This window comes from Gastrolobium bilobum, unplaced genomic scaffold (genome assembly GCF_033153095.1).
Source record: "Gastrolobium bilobum isolate Gb01-03AN ecotype WA unplaced genomic scaffold, APGP_CSIRO_Gbil_v1 utg32454, whole genome shotgun sequence".
NCBI lineage: Eukaryota > Viridiplantae > Streptophyta > Magnoliopsida > Fabales > Fabaceae > Gastrolobium > Gastrolobium bilobum.
The window spans coordinates 19,743-43,263 of NW_026899996.1; the positions used below are offsets into that span (position 1 = coordinate 19,743).

Genomic DNA, 23,521 nt, shown 5'->3' on the forward strand with positions numbered 1-23,521 from the left:
CAATAAGACATTCATATTTTTTAAATGTGTTAACAAATTTTTTTTCTCTCACCTTTAATTTTTCTCTCTCCTATTTATTATTTAAGTACGAAATATTTTTTTATATAACATCAGAAAAATATTATCCTATATTTAATTAGATTATGTTTTTTTTTTTTTTTTTTTAGGAAAATGGTTTTTAGCAAAATGTCTCCGGAAAAATTGATGCAGTACTTGTTTTTGATTATGCAATTCAAATAAATCACATCGTACCCTCAGCTCATGCGGTAATATTTGTTTGGGACTTAACCTTTAACTGTACCTTCGTAGAAGTTCAGATTTCCATCGAGATCTGAACTCTGGCATTCATCCCGGGTCTTGTAATAAACTAGTTGAAATACTTTCCAACCAAAAACAATAAATATAGTTGACAAAGAACGTGAACACTGATCAAGCGCTTAGGCACTCTAAGATGCATATGATATCACGCACGTCAATGGAAATGCCAATGAAAACGTCATGCACAATGATAGCATCAATGGTTACAAAGTCATCAACCCCTCTTGTAATAAAAGAATGACATCAAATTCAGAAGTCACCATTAACACAAACTTTTCTATGAATATATAATTGCCCGTATACGTACTTTACACAGGAATGCTGAAAATAAAAGGGTTTGTTCAAGCAGATGATTTCTGTAGTAATGGTTGATGGATCAAGGATAAACATTTCCAATTCACGAACTGTCTTCACAATATGGAACAAGAACAGACAACCTTCTTCGGTGAATCATCAATCTTCTTTTCTGTTACGCAAAAGAAAAATGAAAATATCAAACTATTATTTCTTCAACCTTCAAATCAAAAGTACAGTAGGACTCGCCCAAAAGAGAAAACAACGGTCTTCAATGCCCATAACATGCTTAATATTTTATAAATGACTCTACACCCTCAGCATAACCTAGGAATCTCTCAGTCATTATTATATCCTATCCTCTACCAGAAAAAATTAAATTATAGCGTGGGAGCACCTACCTTGTGGTATTGAATCCAAAGTGTGGCAGTGTCCTACCATCCCAATATGATGTAACCAAACAACGAAATATATAGAATGTAATAATGGTAAGCTATATTGACATTTGGCTTGACAATCCGACCTACAAACTGCAACCATTTATTCAGAAGAATTGCTTGGTGGTCATGGATGACAAACATAGTTTGCTTGTGAAGTAATACAACAACCATTCATAAATGATAAAAAGGGAGGTCTGTGCCCGGACATAGACAAAGAAGATAAGAAGTATAACACTCAAGGGCATCAGATCTCCCTCTTTCATATGTTGCTCGCCATACATTACTGGCCTTATAAGTTTTGAATCTAAAAATGAAGCATACGTTTCCTTTACCACCTGAACCAAACGGGAAATCAAATTCTCACATCGAGATAAAAAAAATAAAATACAACATTGCCCCGCTAGTGAAGTACTATTCGTACTGAATATACAACTAAAGTCTATAGAACATGTGTATATGATGGCAATAAATAACCTACACCGTAATTTTATATTAAATTATTGTCAAAATCTTTGAGCCACTACCATTTTATATTAAAATGATTATATGTCAATTACTTATTGGTTTAGTCTGAACATTTTGTACAGACTACTAAGTCTACAGAAGAACCTCTCTCCATTAAATGGATGTTGAGCAGGACCTAAATCCAGCGATCACTATAAAAAAGCAGTCAGGTGAGATGTCAGAGAAAAAAGATCAAAAGCGTGTCAGTTAGCTTTCATTTTTCAATAACATTTATGAAATGCTTATTAAATTACTCGAAGCAATGGGATCCTATGACATGAAGTAAAAAATTGAAAAAGATAGAGTTGTTTTCTAGGGGGGGAAGTTAGCTGCTAACTCAGTTCATCTACAAGTGTCCCTGAAAATTCTGGTTTCCCCCCAGTTCTACCTCTTCTATGCAATGTTGTTAAAACGTAGAGTCTACGTAGAAAAGGTGAAGGTGAGCAAAAACGTAAAATCGTGAAACGTAAACAAAATGTAAGAGTTTACTACGTACCATATATATCCAATATATATTTATAGTTATCAAAACCATTATGAAGAAGCCATGAATAATGATTAGAATATATAATCAAATATATACTAAAAAGGTGGAATATAAAATATAAATCACAGTTGAATAGAAATAAATCACAGTATATATAATCACTTAATATAAATAATAATACTGAAACGAAACTAAGAAGCGAACCAAATAATAAAATATAAAGTGGGTGGAATATATAATATCTAATTTGAATCAAAAGGTGCCATCATGTTAACCAAGAAATAATAATAAAATAAAGAAAATAGTATGTAGATGGACAAAAGGTTGGATCCTACTAAGATGGTTTAACAAAGGAGCAAAACAAATAATAAAATAAGAGTTAGGTGGGATATATCTAACTTTCTAGCTTAAGTCAGTAGGTGCCATTGTTCATAAAAAAAAAATATTAAAATAAAGGAATGGTACGTAGATGGAGCGAAAGGTTGAAAATGGGCATTCTTTTGAAGCAGAGATTTGCAAAGTCCTCGCTTTTGCTGCAACGATTCTTCTAGTTCCCTTAGCGGCGGAGCCACACCTCGTCGCGATATAGATCCCGGCGACCACGATCGCTACTTGTAAAGCGGCGCCGCCAACGATGGTTTCAGCAGCGGTGGACGACTGAGCAGAAACTCTGGCGGCGGCTCGGGGTCGTGGGCGTCATGGGTGTCAGACATGGGTTAGCTATTGTAAATAATAACCCACAGAGATGGAGACGAGCCTTTTCCTCCTTTTTTATTTTTATTTTTTAGTATTGAGTCGACTCGGTAAACTCGCCGAGTCAACCGAGTTTACCGAGTTGACTCGTCATTTCAACCGAGTCAGCTCATTTTACGAGTTTACTACCGTTTTGACACGTTTTTTGCCCCAAAAAACGTAAACTCGTCCGTTTCTACGAGTTGACACTACGTTTTAACAACAATGCTTGTATGTCAATAACAAGCCACTGAAACGTTCCGAAAGGGATTCTTAAATCACTATACTACCGGATATTAGCAAGCCAATATGTCTTCATGCAGATCCAGCTGCCAAGTCAGGGAAGTTGGTTCTGACGTGAGCTCCAGTTAATTTTCATACAAAAAATAGCAATAATCTTTAAAAAACCTGACAATCTAAATTTCAATGTCACTAAAAAAATATGATGTATTCTCCATAGAAAGAAGTCCATGGATCTTACCAGCTTTAGTTTTTGCTAGAGATGGCTGTACAACAACATGCATTATTATAACTCCCCCCGCAATCTCACCAAATGGTACTTTACACTGACCGACAGTCTTGTTGTTTTCCAATATTTTACCAGAACTAATCAATTTCACTTCATTTGCTGACTTTGGCATGACTGTTTTACCTACATTAGGGGAAAAAGTAAAACAAATAAAATGAAAGAACATGACAGAACCTGTCCATAACCTATTCTTAATAAGTTGTAGATAAGAACCCAAAGAAGTAAATGAATAATCATCATAACAAGTTGCCTGAATCAGTAAACTTCATTACAATAATAATCAAATTTAATCTCCTCTTTAACTAAGAAATGTCACTAAATTGCAATTTGAATTGAATAAGTGAAAAGCCAAAATTTTCCTTGCAAACAGTTTGCCCACAACTTTCCAATGTAACGTTTCTTTATCTAATGTTATAATGAGCATATTCAAAATAATTTTCATTTGGCTCAGGGACATTCAATTATGTCAGGCCCACTGTCAAATTGACTTAAGATTTTCTGATACACTGGACCAAATTCATGTTGGCTCTCATTCCTTTTAATCATCTAAGCATCCCCAATCATTTTATAGTTTCACAATAAGGTTAACACAAAAATTTGGGGGAAAAGCACTCTATTCCATTTGTTCTTGGCAGGATTCAAAGACAGAGATGTAACTTTTTAGAATATTAAGGTTCTTACTATAATCGGAGTCTTATTATGTTAGTAGTCTCATTCTTTTGGGCTTGTAGTCTTGTACTAGAATTAATATTCTAGTGCTTGACCTATATTATCAGTATAAATAGGAGTGTTAGTGTTTTGTATCATACACACATTTTCATTATCTGTGAAATAATAACATTTCTCTCTTTTCCAACTCTTCCCTATAATTTCAACATGGCATTAGTGTGCTATCATCCTTTGTGACCCTATAGTTTCAACTTTTTCCCTGTAATATTCACATGTTTCGGTTTAAGGTAGTGCATCCCAACCCTCCATCGGTGACCAGTCCAAACTTCTTTGCCCTGACTTTTCTGGCTAGTCCCAGGCCTTGGCTTCCAGTTTCAGCCACTCCTCTACCACAGTTGGGCATGTTATGCTGAGGTTCCCGTGTTTTGATTTGTTCAAGTCTTTTTGGCCCTATTGATCCGTGGCTTACAGTGATCCCACCCTTATTTGGATATGGTTACCCTGTTCGGATTGTTTGGTTTCTATTCCTGCATGGAATACTATATTCTTGCCTTTGTTTGATTCTAATCCCCCCAATTTGGTTCCAATTTGTTCTATTTATCTTGGATTAGCTTATTCCTGCACTGATTTGTTTATTCCTCATTGCAACACAACTCAAACATACAACTTGTAGAGTTATATAAGAGATTTCATGACCAAATCTAAGAACATCAATCTTGACATAAGAACAGACATCCAATTCCTTAACTGTGATTGATATGTGAGAGGGAATGGTAAATAAATGTCTATGCATCATAATGATGAGGACAATAGATGACTGTAGCAATCGAGCAATATTTTACTCTTGCCAGAAAAGTTTTAGGCAAAACCAAGTGCTGCAAGCCTTTATGAATGAAAATTCTGATGAAACGCTTGTGTCTTCATTCTTCAGTCTTCCCAGTTCCCACCCAAATAAACCCACATTCAAGCCCATGAAACTAACAGACAAATAACAATGGTGGAAAAAGTAAGCAATTCTTCAACTTTGATAATAATAATAATAATAATACTAATAATTGTCAGCTATGATTGAAATAGTGCAAACTATGGTCCTTTACAAAAAAAAAAAGCAGCTGAAACCTAATAAGGGGCTTCCCTTTGCTAGGATGATGCAATTCAGATTTACTTGACATAAGACAACTATGGTTTTCCTGACATCATCAAGACCATGATATCAATAATAGCTATGATGCTGAACTTAGCACTTGCTATTACAAAAAATGGATAACACGTTGCGCAGAACCAACCAAGATCAAACAGTCCTCAGTTTTAAGCGACCTTTATGGAAATACGGAACGCAGCAACTCAACAAACTTCGAGAATCATTCACACATGACTTTGGCAAACCAAAAGATACAGATATAAATTGAACTCCCTAAGTCAAACTATTAAGTCACTTCCTAATGTTCTGAAAGGAACCAGTAAACAAGAAAAAAAAAAAAAGTGACGAAAAAATGAAATTGAAATCGTTTCGAAAGAGAGTAACCTTTGGGCCAATCGGAGACAATCCTTTGCTTAAGCATATCGACGGTGGCGGCGGAGGAGTACCTGAAGGGTCCGATATCGGAGCCATCGTACAACCTAAACTTGATGTCGACCAAGTCGTCTTCCGGCATTTGAATTAACTTCTCTTCTTCTTCTTCTTCTTCTTCTCCTCTGCCTTGTCAACCTTACCCTAACCCTAACCCTTCCTCTCTCGATTCCTAAAATCCCAATCGAAATTAATTTGATTTGATTTGATTAGATTCCATTTATACACTAAATCAAGTATTCAAAGATGATCAGATCCATAGCAGTAAAAGAGAAATTGAAGACTACCTTCAATATCTATGATAAGAGTGAATCCATTCCCAGCTTTTGACTTTATTCGTTTCCTCTTTCTCTTCTTCTTCTCCTTCTTCTTTTTCGGTAAATGCTCAATTCAACAACAAGACAAAGATTAAATTAAAAAAACAAAATTAAAAAAACAAAAAATTATGAAATGCCGTACTCACTACTGAACCCAGTCAAAACGACACGGTCTGCACTGCAGTCTGCACACCCCATTCACATCAAGCCAAACGGTGCCGTTTCTTCAATTGCAATTGATGAATATTAAATAAAAAGATGGGGTTTGGGTTTGTTGTGGCCCAACGTGAAATCGGCTTCTGTTGTCCAGGATTGGGCTGACTGTCATTGAATTGACTGATGACATAGGACACCGTTTGACACATTAGCTGAAAATAGAAATTACGGATATTTAAAAAATAATAATAATAAAAAGTATGCACTAATTTTTTTTTTTCAAAATTCGAGTTATTTTATATTTGGATCAATCTCCAAAAAGTATTTTTAAGTAAAAAGTAGCATTTTTACTTTTTCTTAAAAGTTAGGAATTTAATTTAACTTCCAAAAAATATTATGTTTAATTTTTTTTCTCTTTTTAAAAAAAATTACATTCGAGTATACACAAAGTAAAAATTATTTTCTTTTTCAAAATTTTTTTTTTTGTAACAAAATAATGCAAACATACTTTAAATTAAAATCCAACAATGCGACATTGTTAACATTATTGAATATGGGAAGAAGAAAGACAAGATCATGTATATATCGTGTAAAAACCCTAAACATGAATTAATTTAGTTGTTTGAATTATTTAAAATAAAATATAATATAATGTAATCACTTTTGTCCCACTTTATTTCATATATTTTATATTTTCTTTTTTCTTTTTTCAATTTGAGATTTGAGATGGAACTAATTTATTATTTACTAGTTTTCTTATCATTACATCCACTTTCTAATGACATTTTCGGTATTTTATAATAAAATATTCAAATAATAATATAATAATTTTATTTATTTGATTTCCATTCTAAATGCCATGCTGTCACTGTGTTGGCTATAGGCATATGTCTTGTAGGAATAATTTTGGTTGTTGTAGTCTCATTTATAAAACTGATAGAAAAGAAATGTAATAAAAGAAAGGGAGTTACGTACATTCCTCACGACAATATCGAAATTTCCTGCTCATAGATAAAGGCATCATGCATTACATTTTTTTGGTCAACTTATTACCACTATTATTACTTAATATAGAACATATATAGATGCTAATGAATTCTCACTTCTGGTGTACATACGCATTCATTTACAGCATTTAGGACATCCAGTTGCCCATGACATGCAGTGCATCTCAAAACAAGCCATTAATTAATCGATCCAGTAATGGTGTAGTGCTTATACATGTCAGATGCTTCTCTGACATAATGTTTTGATGTGTAAGTGCTCAATGAATGTGAAGACAAATTCAATGGAGATTTTAGCATTGATGTTAATTATATTGATTTTGTAATTGCTGATATATAATGGGCATGAAGAATTGAAGAACCATGGCTACAGTTTATTCGTTCTCTGGATCCATGATGGAGGTATATGAGTGTCCATAACCTGATTGGGCTAAAGTGGCTAGGCAACTCGTACTTTATCTAACCTTGTTTTTATGGACTACTACAAAATATTTACTATATATCGCACCACGTGGTCGTTCTCCATGTCCATGTGATTAGAGGGGAGGCTACTCCATTTTAAGGCAATTAATGGCATGTCACAATATTAATGATATATGCACAAGTGCAATGATTAAAGCCTAGCTAGCTAGCCTTACAAGGGGAGTGCTTTAATCATATATTCCCAGCAGAACCAATCATTTGTTCACTGATTTTGCTGTCCATATATTCCAAGATACAGGACAAGAATGGTTATTAATCTTTTTTTTTTTAACCTTTTTAAGTTTTGGGGTTGCTTTTTTTCTATTTTGGGTGGGGAAAAGGAGTAGAAAAGAGGTCATATGTTTTCTATTTGAAGATGACTACGTACATGTTTTTGTAGTGTATATGTAATAACTTTTTCCTGGTCAAACCACATTTATTATTGATTAAACGTGAATGCTAGCTTTGCATTTGTTGACTAGAATATGGAAGCGAAGTTTATTAAGGCATGTTGTGACAGACGTCTCGACTGTGGAGCATGGACCATCTTTGAAAATCGAAAATAGAGTTTTTCGTGGAGTTAATGCTTTTCAACCAATTTATCATGTAAATACATGGGTAACTTTAATCATCATTCCCATTCTACATCATTCATATTAAACTAGTTAATTATTTTTTTATTTTATTTTACCTATGCAAATTACTCATGTTAAGTGGTTATTGTGAAATCGAATTTAGTAAGTCAATATTAGTTAAAGTCGAAAGTGGCACTATTTTAGCATTTGCTATTTGCATTGTGTTTGAAGTACATTAAGTCATAAATCCTTTTTGTAAAAATATTAAAAGTGCAAGTTCTGGCCATAATAAATGACACTAAAGTTTTGGTAAAAACTAGATTTCAGTAATTAAAATCAAAATTTGAATTTTGTATTCATATAAAATAACTCGCTGGACCATTTGACATAGTATCGTTTGTTTACGTTTTTTCGTTGGATAAAGGCAAAATTGCAGCTGGTAAAAACAATTCTATATCCAGCTACATTTTTTAGCTTTTGCGTCAGCCAAGATCCATTCCAACAACTTTTATGGTTTTTTTTTCCCTTTATTCTCATATTAAAAGTCAAGAGACATCTGTAATTTTTGCGGGATAGGTTTAATTTTTTTTGCTTAAAGCATCAGTAGTAAATTTTTTAAGCATTTTAGGTTTAAAAATGATTTTACTTAATACTATTTGACTAAAAAATTCTTTTAAATTAACTTTTAAAATATTATTCTCAAGCATAAATCAATTTTAATTTTTTTTTCAAAATGAATTCTTTTAACATTAATTCTTTCAAAACTAAATATATCAAAATTTATACTAAAAATAACTCTTATCTTTCTTGAATAATTTGAATTTCGGTATTCTTATTGAAACAAATTTTGGTTTACAAAATATAGATATATCTTTAGCAAGACTTCAAAGTTCTCCAGTTGTCAATACCCATGCATCTATTGTAGAAAATACAAATTAAATAGGCAATATATTTATATAACCTTATATTTAAATTTTGAGTAATTTATGAATTGTTGTTTTGGAAACTTAAAAAATAATAATAAAATTAAACGTTACTGTGGTTGTTAATTATTTTATCAGGGAAAGGGACGAGGAAGAGTAATATAGCTTACACATCTATATATTACGGCAACTTTTTAGGTAGATCTATTCTACGTAAAATATGTGGACTGTAGAGTTTAGATCTGTTTTGTATGAGGAAGCTAAATTTTTTTATGTAAGGTCCCCTGCATAAAGCAAGTTTAGACCAAAAAGTTTAACATTTTTTTTTTTAATTGGAGAGCTCATCAATTTTAGGCAGACTCAATCCACTAAAGAACCCCTCCTTTATTTACATGGCAAGTTTGGTTTATATTTTGCAACATGCAGAATCCTTTATAAGTCAAAAAGTTGTCAGGAATATTGTGCAACTACATAGTGTATTTGGTTTGGATTTTCATAATAAGTTTTACGCGCACAATATATTTATCACTAATTAAATTTATTATTTTTTATTATCAAATATTAATTGTTAAATTTATTTAATTTAATAATTATAATTTATTAGAAATTAATAATTAATTAATAAATATCATCCAATAAATTATAAGCATCAAATTAACATAAATTAATAATTAAAATTTAGTGATAAGAAGTAATAAACTTAATTGATAGTAAATTAATCCTTCTCCTAATTTTTAACTGTAAAAATTGAAATTAATTTTAATGGTACCCACAACTTCCTTCTTGGGTGAGAAACTATTTTAAGGCAGAGTTCAGTGATTTTCAATTAACATTATAAAATCAACTTTAACCATCTGGGTCTATTAGTTTTAAAAAAACATTCTTACAATTACACGGTTTTGTTCTACATTATCCAAATAAAATAAAATTTTAAAATAATTCTATTAACATTAATTACTTTTGAAATTTCGGAAGCTACACATCTATGCAGGTAACATAGCTTAAATAATATCAATTTTTTTTTTTTATATACAATAGATAGGAGTACCGATATTTGAACCTAACTATGATCTCATTCAAATTACCCAAACCTCTCACCACACCAATTGTTATACCATTTTAAGTAATGTGTAAGTTACATTATAAGTTAATTAATAAGAGTCTTTCCGCAAAGGAGAACAACAAATCATACACAAATTGTACAGCGTCTGTGCCGAACAAAACAGTTTGACGAACCTTGAGAACAACTGGAGCCATTTCATCATTGATTAATTAATAATACGCACTTCAGTACTCCTGAATTGATTACCAATAATTGATATCAAAGTATCTTACGACTATCTATCTTAGGGCCAATTTTTTTGAGTAAACTACTCTCATTTCTGTTAGATTTTGTCTTTATTATATAAACATCTACGTAAACTTTTCATGAATAAGGCACGTAAAGAGAAGTTTTTTTTTTTTTTTTTTTTTTCGGGCACAGGGTTGGGGGAAACAAGGACTAAAGGAAATTTGTGACAGTTTTCAACTCAAAACTTAAGAATTTAAAGAAATTTCGTAAATTTGAAAAACAATATTGATACCCAACCAATAAAATATCTAGAACTCAAATTTGCTGTCTCCTTTTTCAGTCTTTTTTTTTTCGTTTCTCTAATTGAATAATAATTAGTGATAAAAAAATCTCTGCATATTTGATTGACAATACTTATTTCTTAGTTGGTAGTTTTTTTTTTTTTTTTTTGAGGTGTCATTATTCATTTAGCTAGAGAGATGAGAAGAAGGAAAAAGTGATTTGATTCCTAAAATATAATCACGCATTAGTCATTAAGGATAAACATTAATTAGTGCGTTGTGTTATGACCAATTATCTTTAGTAGTTTGCCTGATACGATAGGACATGCAATATATATATATATATATTTTTTTTTTGGGCACTTGTTGATGATATATAGAATTAATAATTGAAATAAGATTTCAATAAATTGGTTACATACGAGCACTTGAGACAACCGATCAGATAGAACATATCTTCTTGTCAAATTGATGCATTTGAGTAAGGTGAACTTGCAAAGTAGGAACATAAAATCTCTAATTAATGTGGTACAAAATGATAGGGTTGGATGAAACACGTATTAAGATGAACTATGCCGGTCACCGAAAACTGAACTGATGGAAAAGTTCAAAACAGGGAGAGAAAAAAAAAAAAAAAAGACATAAAAGGTACTAAGATATGATTCATGAGCTAAGCATGGTCCACCACAAAGTTGATGCATGACACACGGTATAGGACTAGTCATTGATAAATCAAATCAATCAGAACCAAATGATATACATGTAGGACAGAATTATGTAGCAATCATTGGCTAAGACATGATATTAACCACTAAATTATGAAAAGAAAAGAAAGAAAGAAAAGCAAGGGAATCATATCTCAGAGGTCGAATTGGCAACCCATGCCCAATGATCGACGATCACTGCATTGACGTTCGGATAAAAACAGATAAAGCAATAGAAGACAGGGTTTGATAATTGACAAATACTGTAATGGGTTAGAGGGTCTTTATACTTTAAAGGTACCTAACAAGTGGTTTATTACATCACCTGCTTTGAGCACGAGAACAAGTCGACCAAGTATTGTGCATGGCAAGGTTATCTATCAACGCAATCATGGGCAACTTTAAGAGCAACCTTGGCTCACTCATTTGCGTAAAGCCTTCATATGCTTATCTTGAGACGCATAGTCATCCTTTGATGCAGTATCTCTCTCTCTCTCTATGTGGCCCATTTTTTCGTTTCACGTTTCGTTAGTGCATTTTATCCTTGCATTTTCCTCCGCCTACCGCTCCCTTTTAATTGAGTTTATCCCCGCACTCCGAAAATAAAAAAATTTGAGCCTTTAAAAAAAATCCTTCATAATTTTCGTCTCTAGATCAGAACGCAACATTTGATTAAAAAAGCATACACAAATTAACAACACATACTCAAAAGGTTCAAGCTTTTCCCTCGGAGAATTGATAGAAAGTAAAAAAAGAAAATAATACAAATCCCAACTTTGTCTTCTTTTATACCCCCCTCAATGTACACCTTTTAGTTTGAGACATTCACGGTGTCTACCTTGCAATGGAGGCTACCACGAAACATGAAGTGACGGGGATGTTATAAACTATTAAAAAGGACTTTGTCCAACAGCTTAAACTGTGAGTTAATATAGTACGAGAGCTTCAGCAATCACGAGGTCACAAGTTTAATCTTCACTGTCTTTCAATTTTTAGAGAAATCAAGTAAGTACAAGGTAAAATCAAAAAATTGAGACTGTGTAATATTCACGCTTCAAGAGCTCTTGTGTGAGAGGAGAGAGTGTATTATAAACCATCAAAAAGACCGTCACCCAATAATTTAAACTTTTGAGTGAATTTGGTTCTTTATAGAGGCAGTATAAGTTGTCCAATTTCATTTCATTTGAAACAAAATATCAAACTCCCTAAATTATAAAAGTAAAATAAAATATCATACTCCTCTTGGAAAATTAAACAAATTTTTTCTATAAAAAATATACCCGTGCTATGCGCATACAAATAATTAATCTCACACACGTACACTTGCTCAAACACTCAAATAACTATCCGGAACAATTACTATTTCAGTGAGAAACGACTATTTTTCCTGGCTGTGTAGAATGAGATCACAATAGTGAAACAAAGAGCAAAAAGTGTATGAGATCACAATAGTTAAACAAAGAGAAAAAAGTGTTTTCTTTTATTAAAAAAATGGAAAAGGGGGAGGGGAAGGCTCAAGCAGGGGAAGACAATAACTAGACATGTGGGTTCCCTTGGCCACGAGCAATTCACTTTTACTTTTCACAAGCACTTTTCTTCTGTTTTGACTTTGTCCTATATATCTCAGGGTTGATATTTTGATCAGTAAAGGTTCGCAAGTAAATTTTTATTAAGATTCAATCTTCATAGCTTTGGCGTTCTAATCTGTGTAGGTTTTGTAATTTTTAATTATTGGAATTGCTTTATTTTAACTCCTTCCCTTTTACGATGAAATGGATTCGGATGAGATTAGATTAGTTCATAGTGTCCTGTGTTTTTGTCTGCAACTTGGAACGACGCCGTCATCAAGATATACCATTTTTTTCTTTTTAACTTTTAGGAGGGCTTATCTGCCTCCTTGTCCATGACAGATGAAAATGCAAACAGAACCCTCCTCCTCTTTCTTTCATTTTAATATTATAGATGATTTGACAAATAACAACAGATATATAAAATCATTAAAACAACTTTCATTTAACGATTTAAATTTTTAGATTGAAGTATCAGAACTTTGATGTAATAAGTTCGAGCCTTACCGTCCCAATTTAATTAATAAATAATTAAATTTTGTGGAGTTTCTTGGCATATACATATATATATATATATATATATATATATGGAAAAAATATTTCTCAAGCAGCCTGAGATAAGTTTATCTCCGGCTACCCCAAAATTACGTCCTTTTATTTATTTATTTCCTTATATTAATTGATTCACCTTTGAATGCTTATGATTTCCTTTTTCTCTCTCTTTCTTTATCACCATTGATCCATCTTTATACGGTTATAATTTACTTGACGGAGATAAAATTATCTCAAACAGCTTGAGAAACGATAAGCCCTATATATATAGGATTTACATTTCTGCAGCTGCTGTATGTGCAACAATCAAATACTTGCCATATATATACTTAAAAATATTAAATGCGACGAATCATAACCATACAAAGTATGAAAGTATTAAATGTGAAAAATCATAACCATATACTGTTCATAAAGTGACTGCAGAAATAATTTTACCTATGCATTGTCTACCATTCAAGTTCAGTATGCTCTTGTATAAGAGACATGTTAAAAATATATAAAACTATTAAAAATGCCTTCACTTAATTTTTGAGTTGAATTAATTCATCACAAATAGAATTTGACAAAGGGATAATGATGATTAAATCGGAAATTTAAATAAAAGTGCGCTCAATAGACGAAGACAGCAGCAAAATTACTAAAATAATTAATTCTCATTACTTGAACATTGATTACGTATACAAGGAAAAGTGAATTGAAATGAGGGATACACTTTGAGAAGAGAATATACTACGTGTAACGGAGTAGTAGTAGTACAACATGGGAGTGATATGGCCGACGAACGAGAGAGGCTAAGGTTGTTTATGTCTTTGCTTATATATATGTGACTGCTTGACAATTACAGCTATCCGTACAGACAAATTTAAACCACACCTTTGCATTTAATAAAACCAAACACTTATACCAGCGACTACGTAGCACTGTTCTTGCATATTCCATGATATGAGAGGTGACCCTACTCAGTAAAGTACGTTTAGGTTTTTTTTTTTTTTTTCTTTTCCTTTTTTTTTTTAAATCATCGATCCCTTTTTTTTTCGACATTCATATTTTTCTCATTGGGGAAATCAGACTTTAGCTGCATAATTGGGGTCAGAAGGGACCATAGAACCCATCTTCACAACATCTATTGTATGGCCATTCAGTTCTTGAACCTTCGCTTGGTCCTTTTCAACCACTGGCGTGGCGTTTCGGTAAATCAAATACAGTACCATCTGCACTATGCCGAACAGAAACCCAAGCGTATTTGGCAGCTGCATATCATCCAAATACAAATATTAATTAATCTTTTTTTTAATCAAATTACCAAAAGAAGAAAAGAATCAATGTTTTATCTTACAGCAATGTAATAATCCTTGAGGAAAAGGCCATAGAAGAACCACATGACAGCATTGATGGTTAAAAAGAGGGACAAATTAAACGGCATGTATTCCACACTCCTCGTCTTTATGACTTTACTCTGCATATATTAATCATAAAAAATTAATTTCACTGACTCATGTATAAAAAAAAATTGCAAAAGATTGATAATAAGATTAGGTTTTACACCGTTATGAAAACCTTACCATAATGAAGAGAGGCGCAGCAAATACACCTATGTTGAAAACAAGGGCAATCCATCCTATAATAGCAAGACGCTTTGCTCCTTTTGAAAGGTAAAGAGTTGATAGAAGCATGGCTCCAAATCCAAACACATTCAGCAAGAGAAGCAGCTTGATGGTAGAAAGCTATATATAATCCCAACCCCAAAAAAGTTGTTATTATAATAATTAAAAAAGTTTTAATTTTAGTTAAAAAAGTTAAAAGGAAAATATTATGAACGTGGGGTTATAGGATAAATACCCTGTCCTTCTTTGTGGAGTAAAAGAGAAATATTGCAAGATAAATTGATTCTATAACAATCCCAAACGTGTTAATGGTGATGAGAAGTAGTGCAGATTCCCTTTTGACGAATGCATAGTAAATCCAAAGCATTGCACTGAAAAGTGCAACAACATAAGGAAGTGATTGAAACCCAGCAGCAGTTTTCTTCTTGTAGATTTGGTAAAAGGTTGGTCTGCACGCAAATATTCAAGTAGTTAACGAAATTGCTTCAACGGATAACACTATAGAAAGCCTACACATAGGAGTATGGTAGAGGAAAGAGATCGCTTACAATGGAGAAAGGAACACCATGAAGGAGATGATGTTGCCTATTAAAACAAAAAGAAAAATCCATCATCACTTGTGAACAAATTGTCGCTAGTACTGAAAGAATTAAAAATGATCAACTATGGACATAGTATCTACCTATAAGGCCGAAGACAAAAGCCCAAGACTCGCGGTTCATTGTCATCTCTTGAATATAATAGTACTCTCCGAGAAAATGCTCTCTCTAAATTTCTGTCACAGACAAAGACAAACTCTCAGTTCAAGCTATCTCAAATATCTCTCTAAATTGGACGAGTCAGATATGCAAGAATGCAAACCTATTTATAGTGCACGAAAAGGAAGAAGGTGAGCTATGGTTAGCGACAGGCAAATGAATTTGCACTACTCTTTATGTCGATATTATTAATAAACGTGTTTCTTTTTTCCTTTTGATAATTGGGCAGCCAGCCACCAAAAAGTTTCAAATGCAGAGAATGATGTAACTTCCATCTTCCAATTATTCCAATGTTTGATATGCTTGCTCCGTCCAATTTCCTTTGCTTCTTAATGACATGTTACTTCAAATAGATTAATTATTAATCAATATATACATGCACTGTTTGATACAGTAATTTGATAACTAAAACTACAAGAAATAACTAAGAAATCAAAGACACTAAAATTCCAACTACATTTATTCATTAACTTGTTTTAAAAGGAACTCTTTTACATATAGCACACATCCTATAATTGGCCTGGTCCCGGGGTCCCGGTCCCGCACGCCACCTTCGTTGTAGATATTCGTTTTTTCTTTCTTTTGAGTTTCTTTTTCATAAAAGGGTTTTAATTTTCAAAAACTTCCAAGACCCAACTAGAACCAAATTAAGTTCAAACTAGATACACAGCTAAATTTGTCATTGTGCACTGTAATGCACTGGAAGAAAGTCTACACTATATGGAGACTGAACCCACTTGCTTCCATTCATATTTTTTTTTTTTGCAGGATTCCATAGAAGTTTTAGAGATACTCCTCCTATCGTAAAATTCGGAATAGCACTATAGCTAACTAGCTATAGGGTATCTTTTTAATGTACAATCACATTTGACGGTTCAGATATCATCTCCTTTGGCACAAAGGAGGAATGAACGGTGGACAAAATAAGGTCAGTTTGATGATGGAGAATATGCTCTTACTTAAACAAGAAAGGCCTTTGCTTGATGACCTAGGTATCAGCCGCAATGCACACTACTCCTTCTCAATTTTAGGGTTCAGCTAGATAGTGAATGTCACCGTGTGAAGTTTGTTACATTTAGCCTCATGCAATACACGCGTGAATATTTCGCATATAGGTATTGTATTTCCATAATAAAGAAAAAGTACACATATTGACAAACAGCTCAAATCCCTTATCCATATCAACATTTATATATATATTCTCCTCCACCTTCGCAGAAAGCTAGGAATATAAAGCTATGTGATTTAGGGTTGAGATAAAATAAAAGTATATTCTATGTTTTGTGTTTTCTTAGTTGTCTTAGTTATCCAACAAAGCATGTAAGGACAAGCGCCAACCGTACGACATAGATGAAAATCAGATAAAAAAATTCAATAATTCAACGAGACTTCAAGTTGGTGTTAGATTCTACGCAGATTTGGAAATAGAAGTATGTTAGAAAATAAAATAAAAGCATTAAAAAAGTCACTACCTAACGCCTTAAGATTTTGGATTGAAATTACATATTAAAGTGTTAGCAGGAAAAGCTCGGTGACCTGTGTTAGACCCCAAAAACATAAAAGTTTAAAAGAAGATAAAGATAATGATGATTTTTTTCCGTGTATGTTGAACAGTAATGTACTGATAAGGGTTTCTTTAATTTTTTTCAAAACAAAAACAAATTAAAATTCGTGATGATACAGCTCACAAATTACGTCAGCTTAATTTTTGAAGAACCAATAATATTGAAAAAGCCATATCATATATTGATATTATGTTCGAGTGCATGAACCCATTATTGTTTTAATAGAAAAAGGCTACGCGCCTTTTGTGTAATGTATATTGCCATTGCAAAGGGTGAATATGAGTATACCCTGGCCTGGACCCATATTCCCACTACTTTGGATATGAATCATGGGAAAAGCGAGTGAGTATCCGGTGACCGGTGGCGCCTACATGAGATTTAATTGAATGTAAATATCCTGTGGTAGGACACATTTTTATTACAACATGTATAATTAGGGAAAAGTGTTAGTCATTTTAAATGACAGAAAGTTATGTCATTTTAAGAGAGATACAGACACAGAAAATTTGAATTTTAAATTAAAAAAAAACCACATACTTTCTATCTCCCGTGATTTTTGTTTTTCTGTGTCTATCTATCTTCTAAAATGACATAACTTATGTCATTTAAAATGACAATCAAACCCGTATAATTATCAAAACATGCAGTTTTAACGGACGAAAAAGGTGAAGACAAAAACACGTTTAACTTTAATATTATGATCATTGATGATCTAAGAGATTGTAGAATTTTTTTTGCAACCAATGGATTGGATTAAAGACGCACACAAATACTGATTTGTCCAAAAAATTCATATCTTGTTACGGTCTTGAAGTATTAAAATTCATATCGAGTAACACGCACACAAGCACAACTACAGATTCGTCCAAGAAATTAGAAGAATAAATAAGTTATTTTAATTATTTTGATGGTGACATGAATGACCTAGACACATCTGCTTTAATTTTGACATCACATAAATCTGAGCATCTTGTTATGTTAAAAAAAATGTATCACGTTTGCCAAGATACAATCTTTTCTAGCAAGTCCCAGCAGTAATTTTTCTTGTAACTAATGTTACTAAAATCACGTTGTGCAATCAACTATTAAAAAGGAAATTTTTAAGATTTAGTTAGGGTTGGATTTGTGATAGTATACAATATATACGTAAGTATGTATATAACTACATTTAATAGTATATATATATATATATATATAGGGGTAGGATATTCTTACACTGGTATAAGAGTTAGAAGTCTTACACTCAATCTTGACCATTGATCTACTTGTATCCAATGACTCACATTACTAAAAATTTTGAACCCTTAGATGTAAACAGGATCAACGGTCAATTTTGAGAGTATAATTTATACTGATGTAAAATGATCCTGACCCATTTATATATATATATATATATATATATATATATATATATATATATATATAATTGAAAAAATGCCTAAATTTGTACGTCTATAACGTTTTAACAAAGTTTTAGTTTGGTTTCAATTATTTAATTTATTTACATTCTAAATATTTTTTTAATTTTAATACTAATTCTTTAAATCCAATTCATCTGAACTGTTAATGAAGTGAGATTAAATTTGTTTCAATATAAAAATGATCTAAGAGGTAATGATAGATACCAAAGGCTCTATGGAGAATTACCGCGGATGTGATCTCACGTGAGGCCCTGAGAGCAAAGGAGAAATCTGTATAAGGGTACAATGGCATTGAGTGTATTTGTGCAGAGTAACAACATCTCTAAATAATGTGTAGAAGGTGCATCTTCAATAATTGAAGGGATGTTTATAGATGGAGAAAATTCATCAATAATGAGTCGTAATTGTTTAGTTATAATGAGCTCTACTATGTATGAGGCAAGCACACTCACATAAATATGAGGTGTGAGTTGTGCTAGTGCATGGAGTGAAATCCTATAGAATGAGATTCTAAAAGTTTCACTTTAAGTGTGTAGGGGAATGACCCCTTAATTATATGGGTCTTAAAGGATGGCCTATTGGATTGGACTTTGGATTTACATGGAGATTTCGCGTGTTCAATTTGAAATAAAATTAAAACTATGGTCAATAGAAATGAAAGTAAAATTTTAGTCTTGAATTTAATTGAAATCATATACAAATCTCCATCTATTCCCCAAATTTAGAAATTAAGGTATAAAATTTAAGAGTTTTGGTTTGAATGAATAATAAAATATTTTGTGATGAAGATTGTGAGTTACCCCACAGCTCGATCATGGTAGCTAGAAACCATCTCTCTTCATGAGGTTTGTTTTCCACGAACCATTCAAACCCAAACCACATGAATGTATTTCAATATTTTTTAGGTTTGATTTTTTTAACAAAAAGCACAAGGCGGCGATTGCGTTAGTGACAAAAACTTGTTTTGTTGTTTATAATACCAAAGTAAGAGTTACCCTTCTCTCAAGCTTTTCAGGGAGTAATTTTGCAATCCAGCTATCCTTAACCTTAGATAACAAATCTTATTTATAGGGGAACAATAAATCCCCCGGGTCTTTAGTAAACAGGCCTTGTTTTAATGAGCCCGGAGCTCAAGCTAGCGCTCATCTTGCATACTTAGGCATGCATTATATACATGCCTATGCATGCAAACAAAAGAATTTTTTAATATTTTGGTTGTGTAGCCATGCAATTTGAATGACAAGGCACTTGGCAGCCATATTTTGGCGCTTTGAGGGCTTAGGTGTGCAATCTGCACACTTCAACACCCGTATGGCAAGTTTGTGCACCACCTTGAATTGTACTCATTGGATTTATGTGATTTTAGTAAAAGGTAAAAGAAAAATCTACAACTTCTATGTAAGTTTGTAAATTATTTAAAGCAAATATATTTTATACATCTTAAGTTTCAAAAAATCTTATTTTAAAATTTATTATCTATTATTTTAAGTAATTAAAAAGTTATAAAAAATTACTGAGATATAGCATTATTTTATTTATATCTTCAATTTATTTAAAATATGTCTTTCTAAATTGATAATAACTTCTCTCTTTCATGTAAGGGTTGAGCTAAGTTGAGTTGGCCTATGTTAAAACCTATTTTTTTTTTTTTTTGATAACATGTTAAAACCTATTTGGATGGGCTTTAAAAAAACAAAAAAATTTATGACTTGATATTTTTAGAAAGGTTTTTTATTTAAAAAAGTTATAAGTATTTTACGTCTGAATGGAATGCAAAAGAAATACTTATAAATAAAAAAATATTTGAATGTTAAATTAATAAATAATTTTTAATAGGTATGTAAAGTTAGCGGGTCAAGTGGTTGGGGCAAAAATGAATTTTAAAAAAATTATTTCACTTTTCATTTTTTTTTCAGAAGCAAGAAATCTTAATTTCAAAACAAAGCACCATTTTAACTTTTTTTTAATTATACTTTTTTTCAAAGTTTCTATAAGAGACTTTTTCAAAGCATCATTTTAACATTTTTCAAAGATAAAATGTTAAAATGATGCTTTGTTTTGAAATTGAAATTGAGATAAAATGTTAAAATGATGTTTTTTTTTTTTAATTCTACTTTTTCCAAAGTTGCTATAAGAGACTTTTTCTTTTGAAAAAAGGTCTTTCAAACACCCACTTAACCTTTCAGATCAAGAATAAGATCATTAATTAAGAAAGTAAGTTTAATTATTTTCTAAACTTAAAACTGGGTTCATTTTATTTATTTTTTTATAACATTAAGGGGCGAAGCCCCAAACAAAAACAAACAAACAACCAAAAATAAAAACAACTATCCAGGGTCTATACCCTACAAGAGGAAATTCTCTGAAGATCATGATCAAATAATTGAGCAAGGTGAAACGGCATAACTCTATGACTCCAGAATCCAGTATCTTTGTGAAGAGCAGACTTGGCTAACCGATCTGCACATGAATTAGCTTCTCTTGGAATATGAGAAAGCGTTACCTCTCAATTCTGACTGATGAGTGCTTGTATCTTAGCCACTATACAAGGCTGACAAGCTGCATTGCAATCAGCAAGCAAAGAGAATACTTCAGAAGCATCTCCTTCTAGTTCCACCTTCTTAAATCCAACTCGGTTCATTTTTAAATCACAGATAGCTCAAGCTTGATTAGACTCAAATTGAAAATTTAATAAATTTATTCTTTTAGTATTCTTATTAAAAATGTGTTTAAATAAATAAAAAGTAAATTATATATATATGGAAAAATATTTGTCCTTTTAAAGGATATAACCTTGTGTCATTTTAGATCCTAACTGTTGATTTTCATCCATCATCGGTTATAATTTATTGGATCAAAATTATTAATTAATTAATAATAAGTTTGGCCCATTAAGTTTGACCTAATAAATTATAACCGTTGATTAACAGAAATCAATGGTTAAGATCTAAAATGACATAAGTTTATATCCTTTAAAAGGATAAATATTTTCCCCATATATATATATATATATATATATATATATATATATATATATATATATATATATATATATATATAAGATCATTTGACACCAAATCCTAACCGTTGATTTCTGTCAATTAGATGAGAATTAATTAATAAGTGTGACACACAAAAAAATTAAAATATTACTATTTTAATAAATAATTACGAATAGGTTGCAATTTAGATACTATTTTCGAATTTATTGTAGTCATTCACGCCCAAATTAGGCGTGACTATTCACGCCCAAGTTAGGCGTGACTCCCAAGGCATTCACGCCTAAATTAGGCGTGACTCGTCTGGTGTTGACACGTGACACAAAAATTAATAGTTTAACCGTAAAACTTTAAAAAGTCATAACTTTTGACTCGGGTATCCGAATGAGGTAATTCTTTTTTTGATTCCACATAACTTTTCGAGATCTACACAATGACATCTCATTTGATATATTTTATCTCTCACAAACACAATTCAAATTTGCAACAATGATACTATAAAGATGGTATCAAAGTGGATTAACTCATCTATAAATAAGATGACACCAAATTTCCTATTAAATCAGTGTTTAAAAACCCGGCCCGGTCATTGACCCGGCCGAGGTCAGGGGTCAGGAGTAACGGGTTCAACCGGGGGGTCACGGAGTCACTACGCTGACTCGATTTTATATATTAAAAAAATATAAATATATATATCCTATATGAAAATATTAAAAAGCAAATCACCAATCATCAAAGATTCAAAATATCCTTAACATAATTCACAAATTATAACCGCAAGTCAATATTACACAACCTAATTAAAGTATCAAGATACCAAAGTACAGAATTCATATTCTAATGATACCAAATTATCAAGATATCACAAGTCTAGATCGTTTGGAGAGAAGAGAACGATTAGATTTAGGTTTGCAAGCATTTTTATTTTTATTTTTTAATAAAACGACGTTGTTTCATGGAATTTTCTTTTAAAAAAAAAAACATGCAATGACTCCCCTTTGACCCCTCTGACCCGGGAGTCACTGAAACTCGGTCAGGTTTTGGGGGTCGGAGGGGTCGATGTGCATATAGGGTCCAACTTGTGACCCCAACCCTCAGAGGGGAGGGGTCAGGGTTGACCCGGGTCAACCCGGGAGGTGGGGTGGGGTTTTAAAACACTGTATTAAATACAAAACGCAATCAGTTCCTATTAAATACAAAATGCAATCAACTCCTATAACATTAAATTCAAAATTCAAAAAACCTCCAGCAAATTTATTTGAATTGGCGACAATCTGTAACCAACTCATAAAATTATAACGTAATCAGCTCCTATTAAATACAAAACACAATCAACTCCTATTAAATACAAAATGCAATCAACTTATTGGAGGTTATTTGAATTTTAAATTTTGAATTTAATGTTATAGTACCATTATTAGGCTTGAATGAGTGCAATATATTCGTAATTAAGTTCAAAATGGCAACTTATTCATTTTTCTTATTAATAATAATTTTTAAAAATTTTGTTGGTAATACACTATATAATACAATTATTGCAAAATTGAATTGTGTTTGTGAGAGATAAAATATATCAAATGATATGTCATTGCTTAGATCTCAAAAAGTTATGTGGAATCAAAAAAAGAATTACCTCATTTGGATACCCGAGTCAAAAGTTATGGCTTTCCAAAGTTTTATGGTTCGTAAGTTGACTTTTTTTGCCATGTGTCAAGACCAGATGATTCACGCCTAAATTAGGCGTGAATGCCTTGGGTGTCACGCCTAATTTAGGCATGAATAGTCACGCCTAATT

At 32.0% G+C, this 23,521-nt stretch overlaps 2 protein-coding genes across 2 annotated transcripts; both read right to left on the bottom strand.

The window, feature by feature from the left end:
* Positions 1-473: 473 nt before the first annotated feature.
* LOC133294792 (membrane-anchored ubiquitin-fold protein 3) lies at positions 474-5,967 on the bottom strand. The gene is made up of 4 exons (XM_061493543.1): positions 5,831-5,967; positions 5,499-5,715; positions 3,257-3,427; positions 474-784 (listed from the first exon to the last, which is right to left on the bottom strand). Exons 2-4 carry the CDS (start codon positions 5,626-5,628, stop codon positions 729-731), a joined length of 357 nt encoding a protein of 118 aa, XP_061349527.1. The 5' UTR covers positions 5,629-5,715; positions 5,831-5,967; the 3' UTR covers positions 474-728.
* Positions 5,968-14,013: 8,046 nt separating this feature from the next.
* On the bottom strand, positions 14,014-15,805 carry LOC133294794 (bidirectional sugar transporter SWEET13-like). Its single transcript, XM_061493546.1, has 6 exons — positions 15,666-15,805; positions 15,532-15,568; positions 15,219-15,432; positions 14,942-15,103; positions 14,716-14,835; positions 14,014-14,629 (listed from the first exon to the last, which is right to left on the bottom strand). The coding sequence occupies exons 1-6, from the start codon at positions 15,709-15,711 to the stop codon at positions 14,444-14,446; spliced, it is 765 nt and encodes a 254-aa protein (XP_061349530.1). The 5' UTR covers positions 15,712-15,805; the 3' UTR covers positions 14,014-14,443.
* Between the last annotated feature and the right edge of the window lie 7,716 nt (positions 15,806-23,521).

Bases quoted from the DNA above. Each gene is read 5' to 3' on its own strand.
- LOC133294794 (XM_061493546.1), bottom strand. From the start codon at position 15,711: ATGACAATGAACCGCGAGTCTTGGGCTTTTGTCTTCGGCCTTATAG. The intron at 15,104-15,218 runs GTATTTATCCTA...GATTATATATAG, and splicing joins ACTCCACAAAGAAGGACAGG to CTTTCTACCATCAAGCTGCT. The intron at 14,630-14,715 runs GTAAGATAAAAC...GATGATATGCAG, and splicing joins TCAAGGATTATTACATTGCT to CTGCCAAATACGCTTGGGTT.
- LOC133294792 (XM_061493543.1), bottom strand. From the start codon at position 5,628: ATGCCGGAAGACGACTTGGTCGACATCAAGTTTAGGTTGTACGATGGC. The intron at 3,428-5,498 runs GTTACTCTCTTT...CCCCTAATGTAG, and splicing joins TGTCTCCGATTGGCCCAAAG to GTAAAACAGTCATGCCAAAG. The intron at 785-3,256 runs GTAAGATCCATG...TTTGCGTAACAG, and splicing joins TCTAGCAAAAACTAAAGCTG to AAAAGAAGATTGATGATTCA.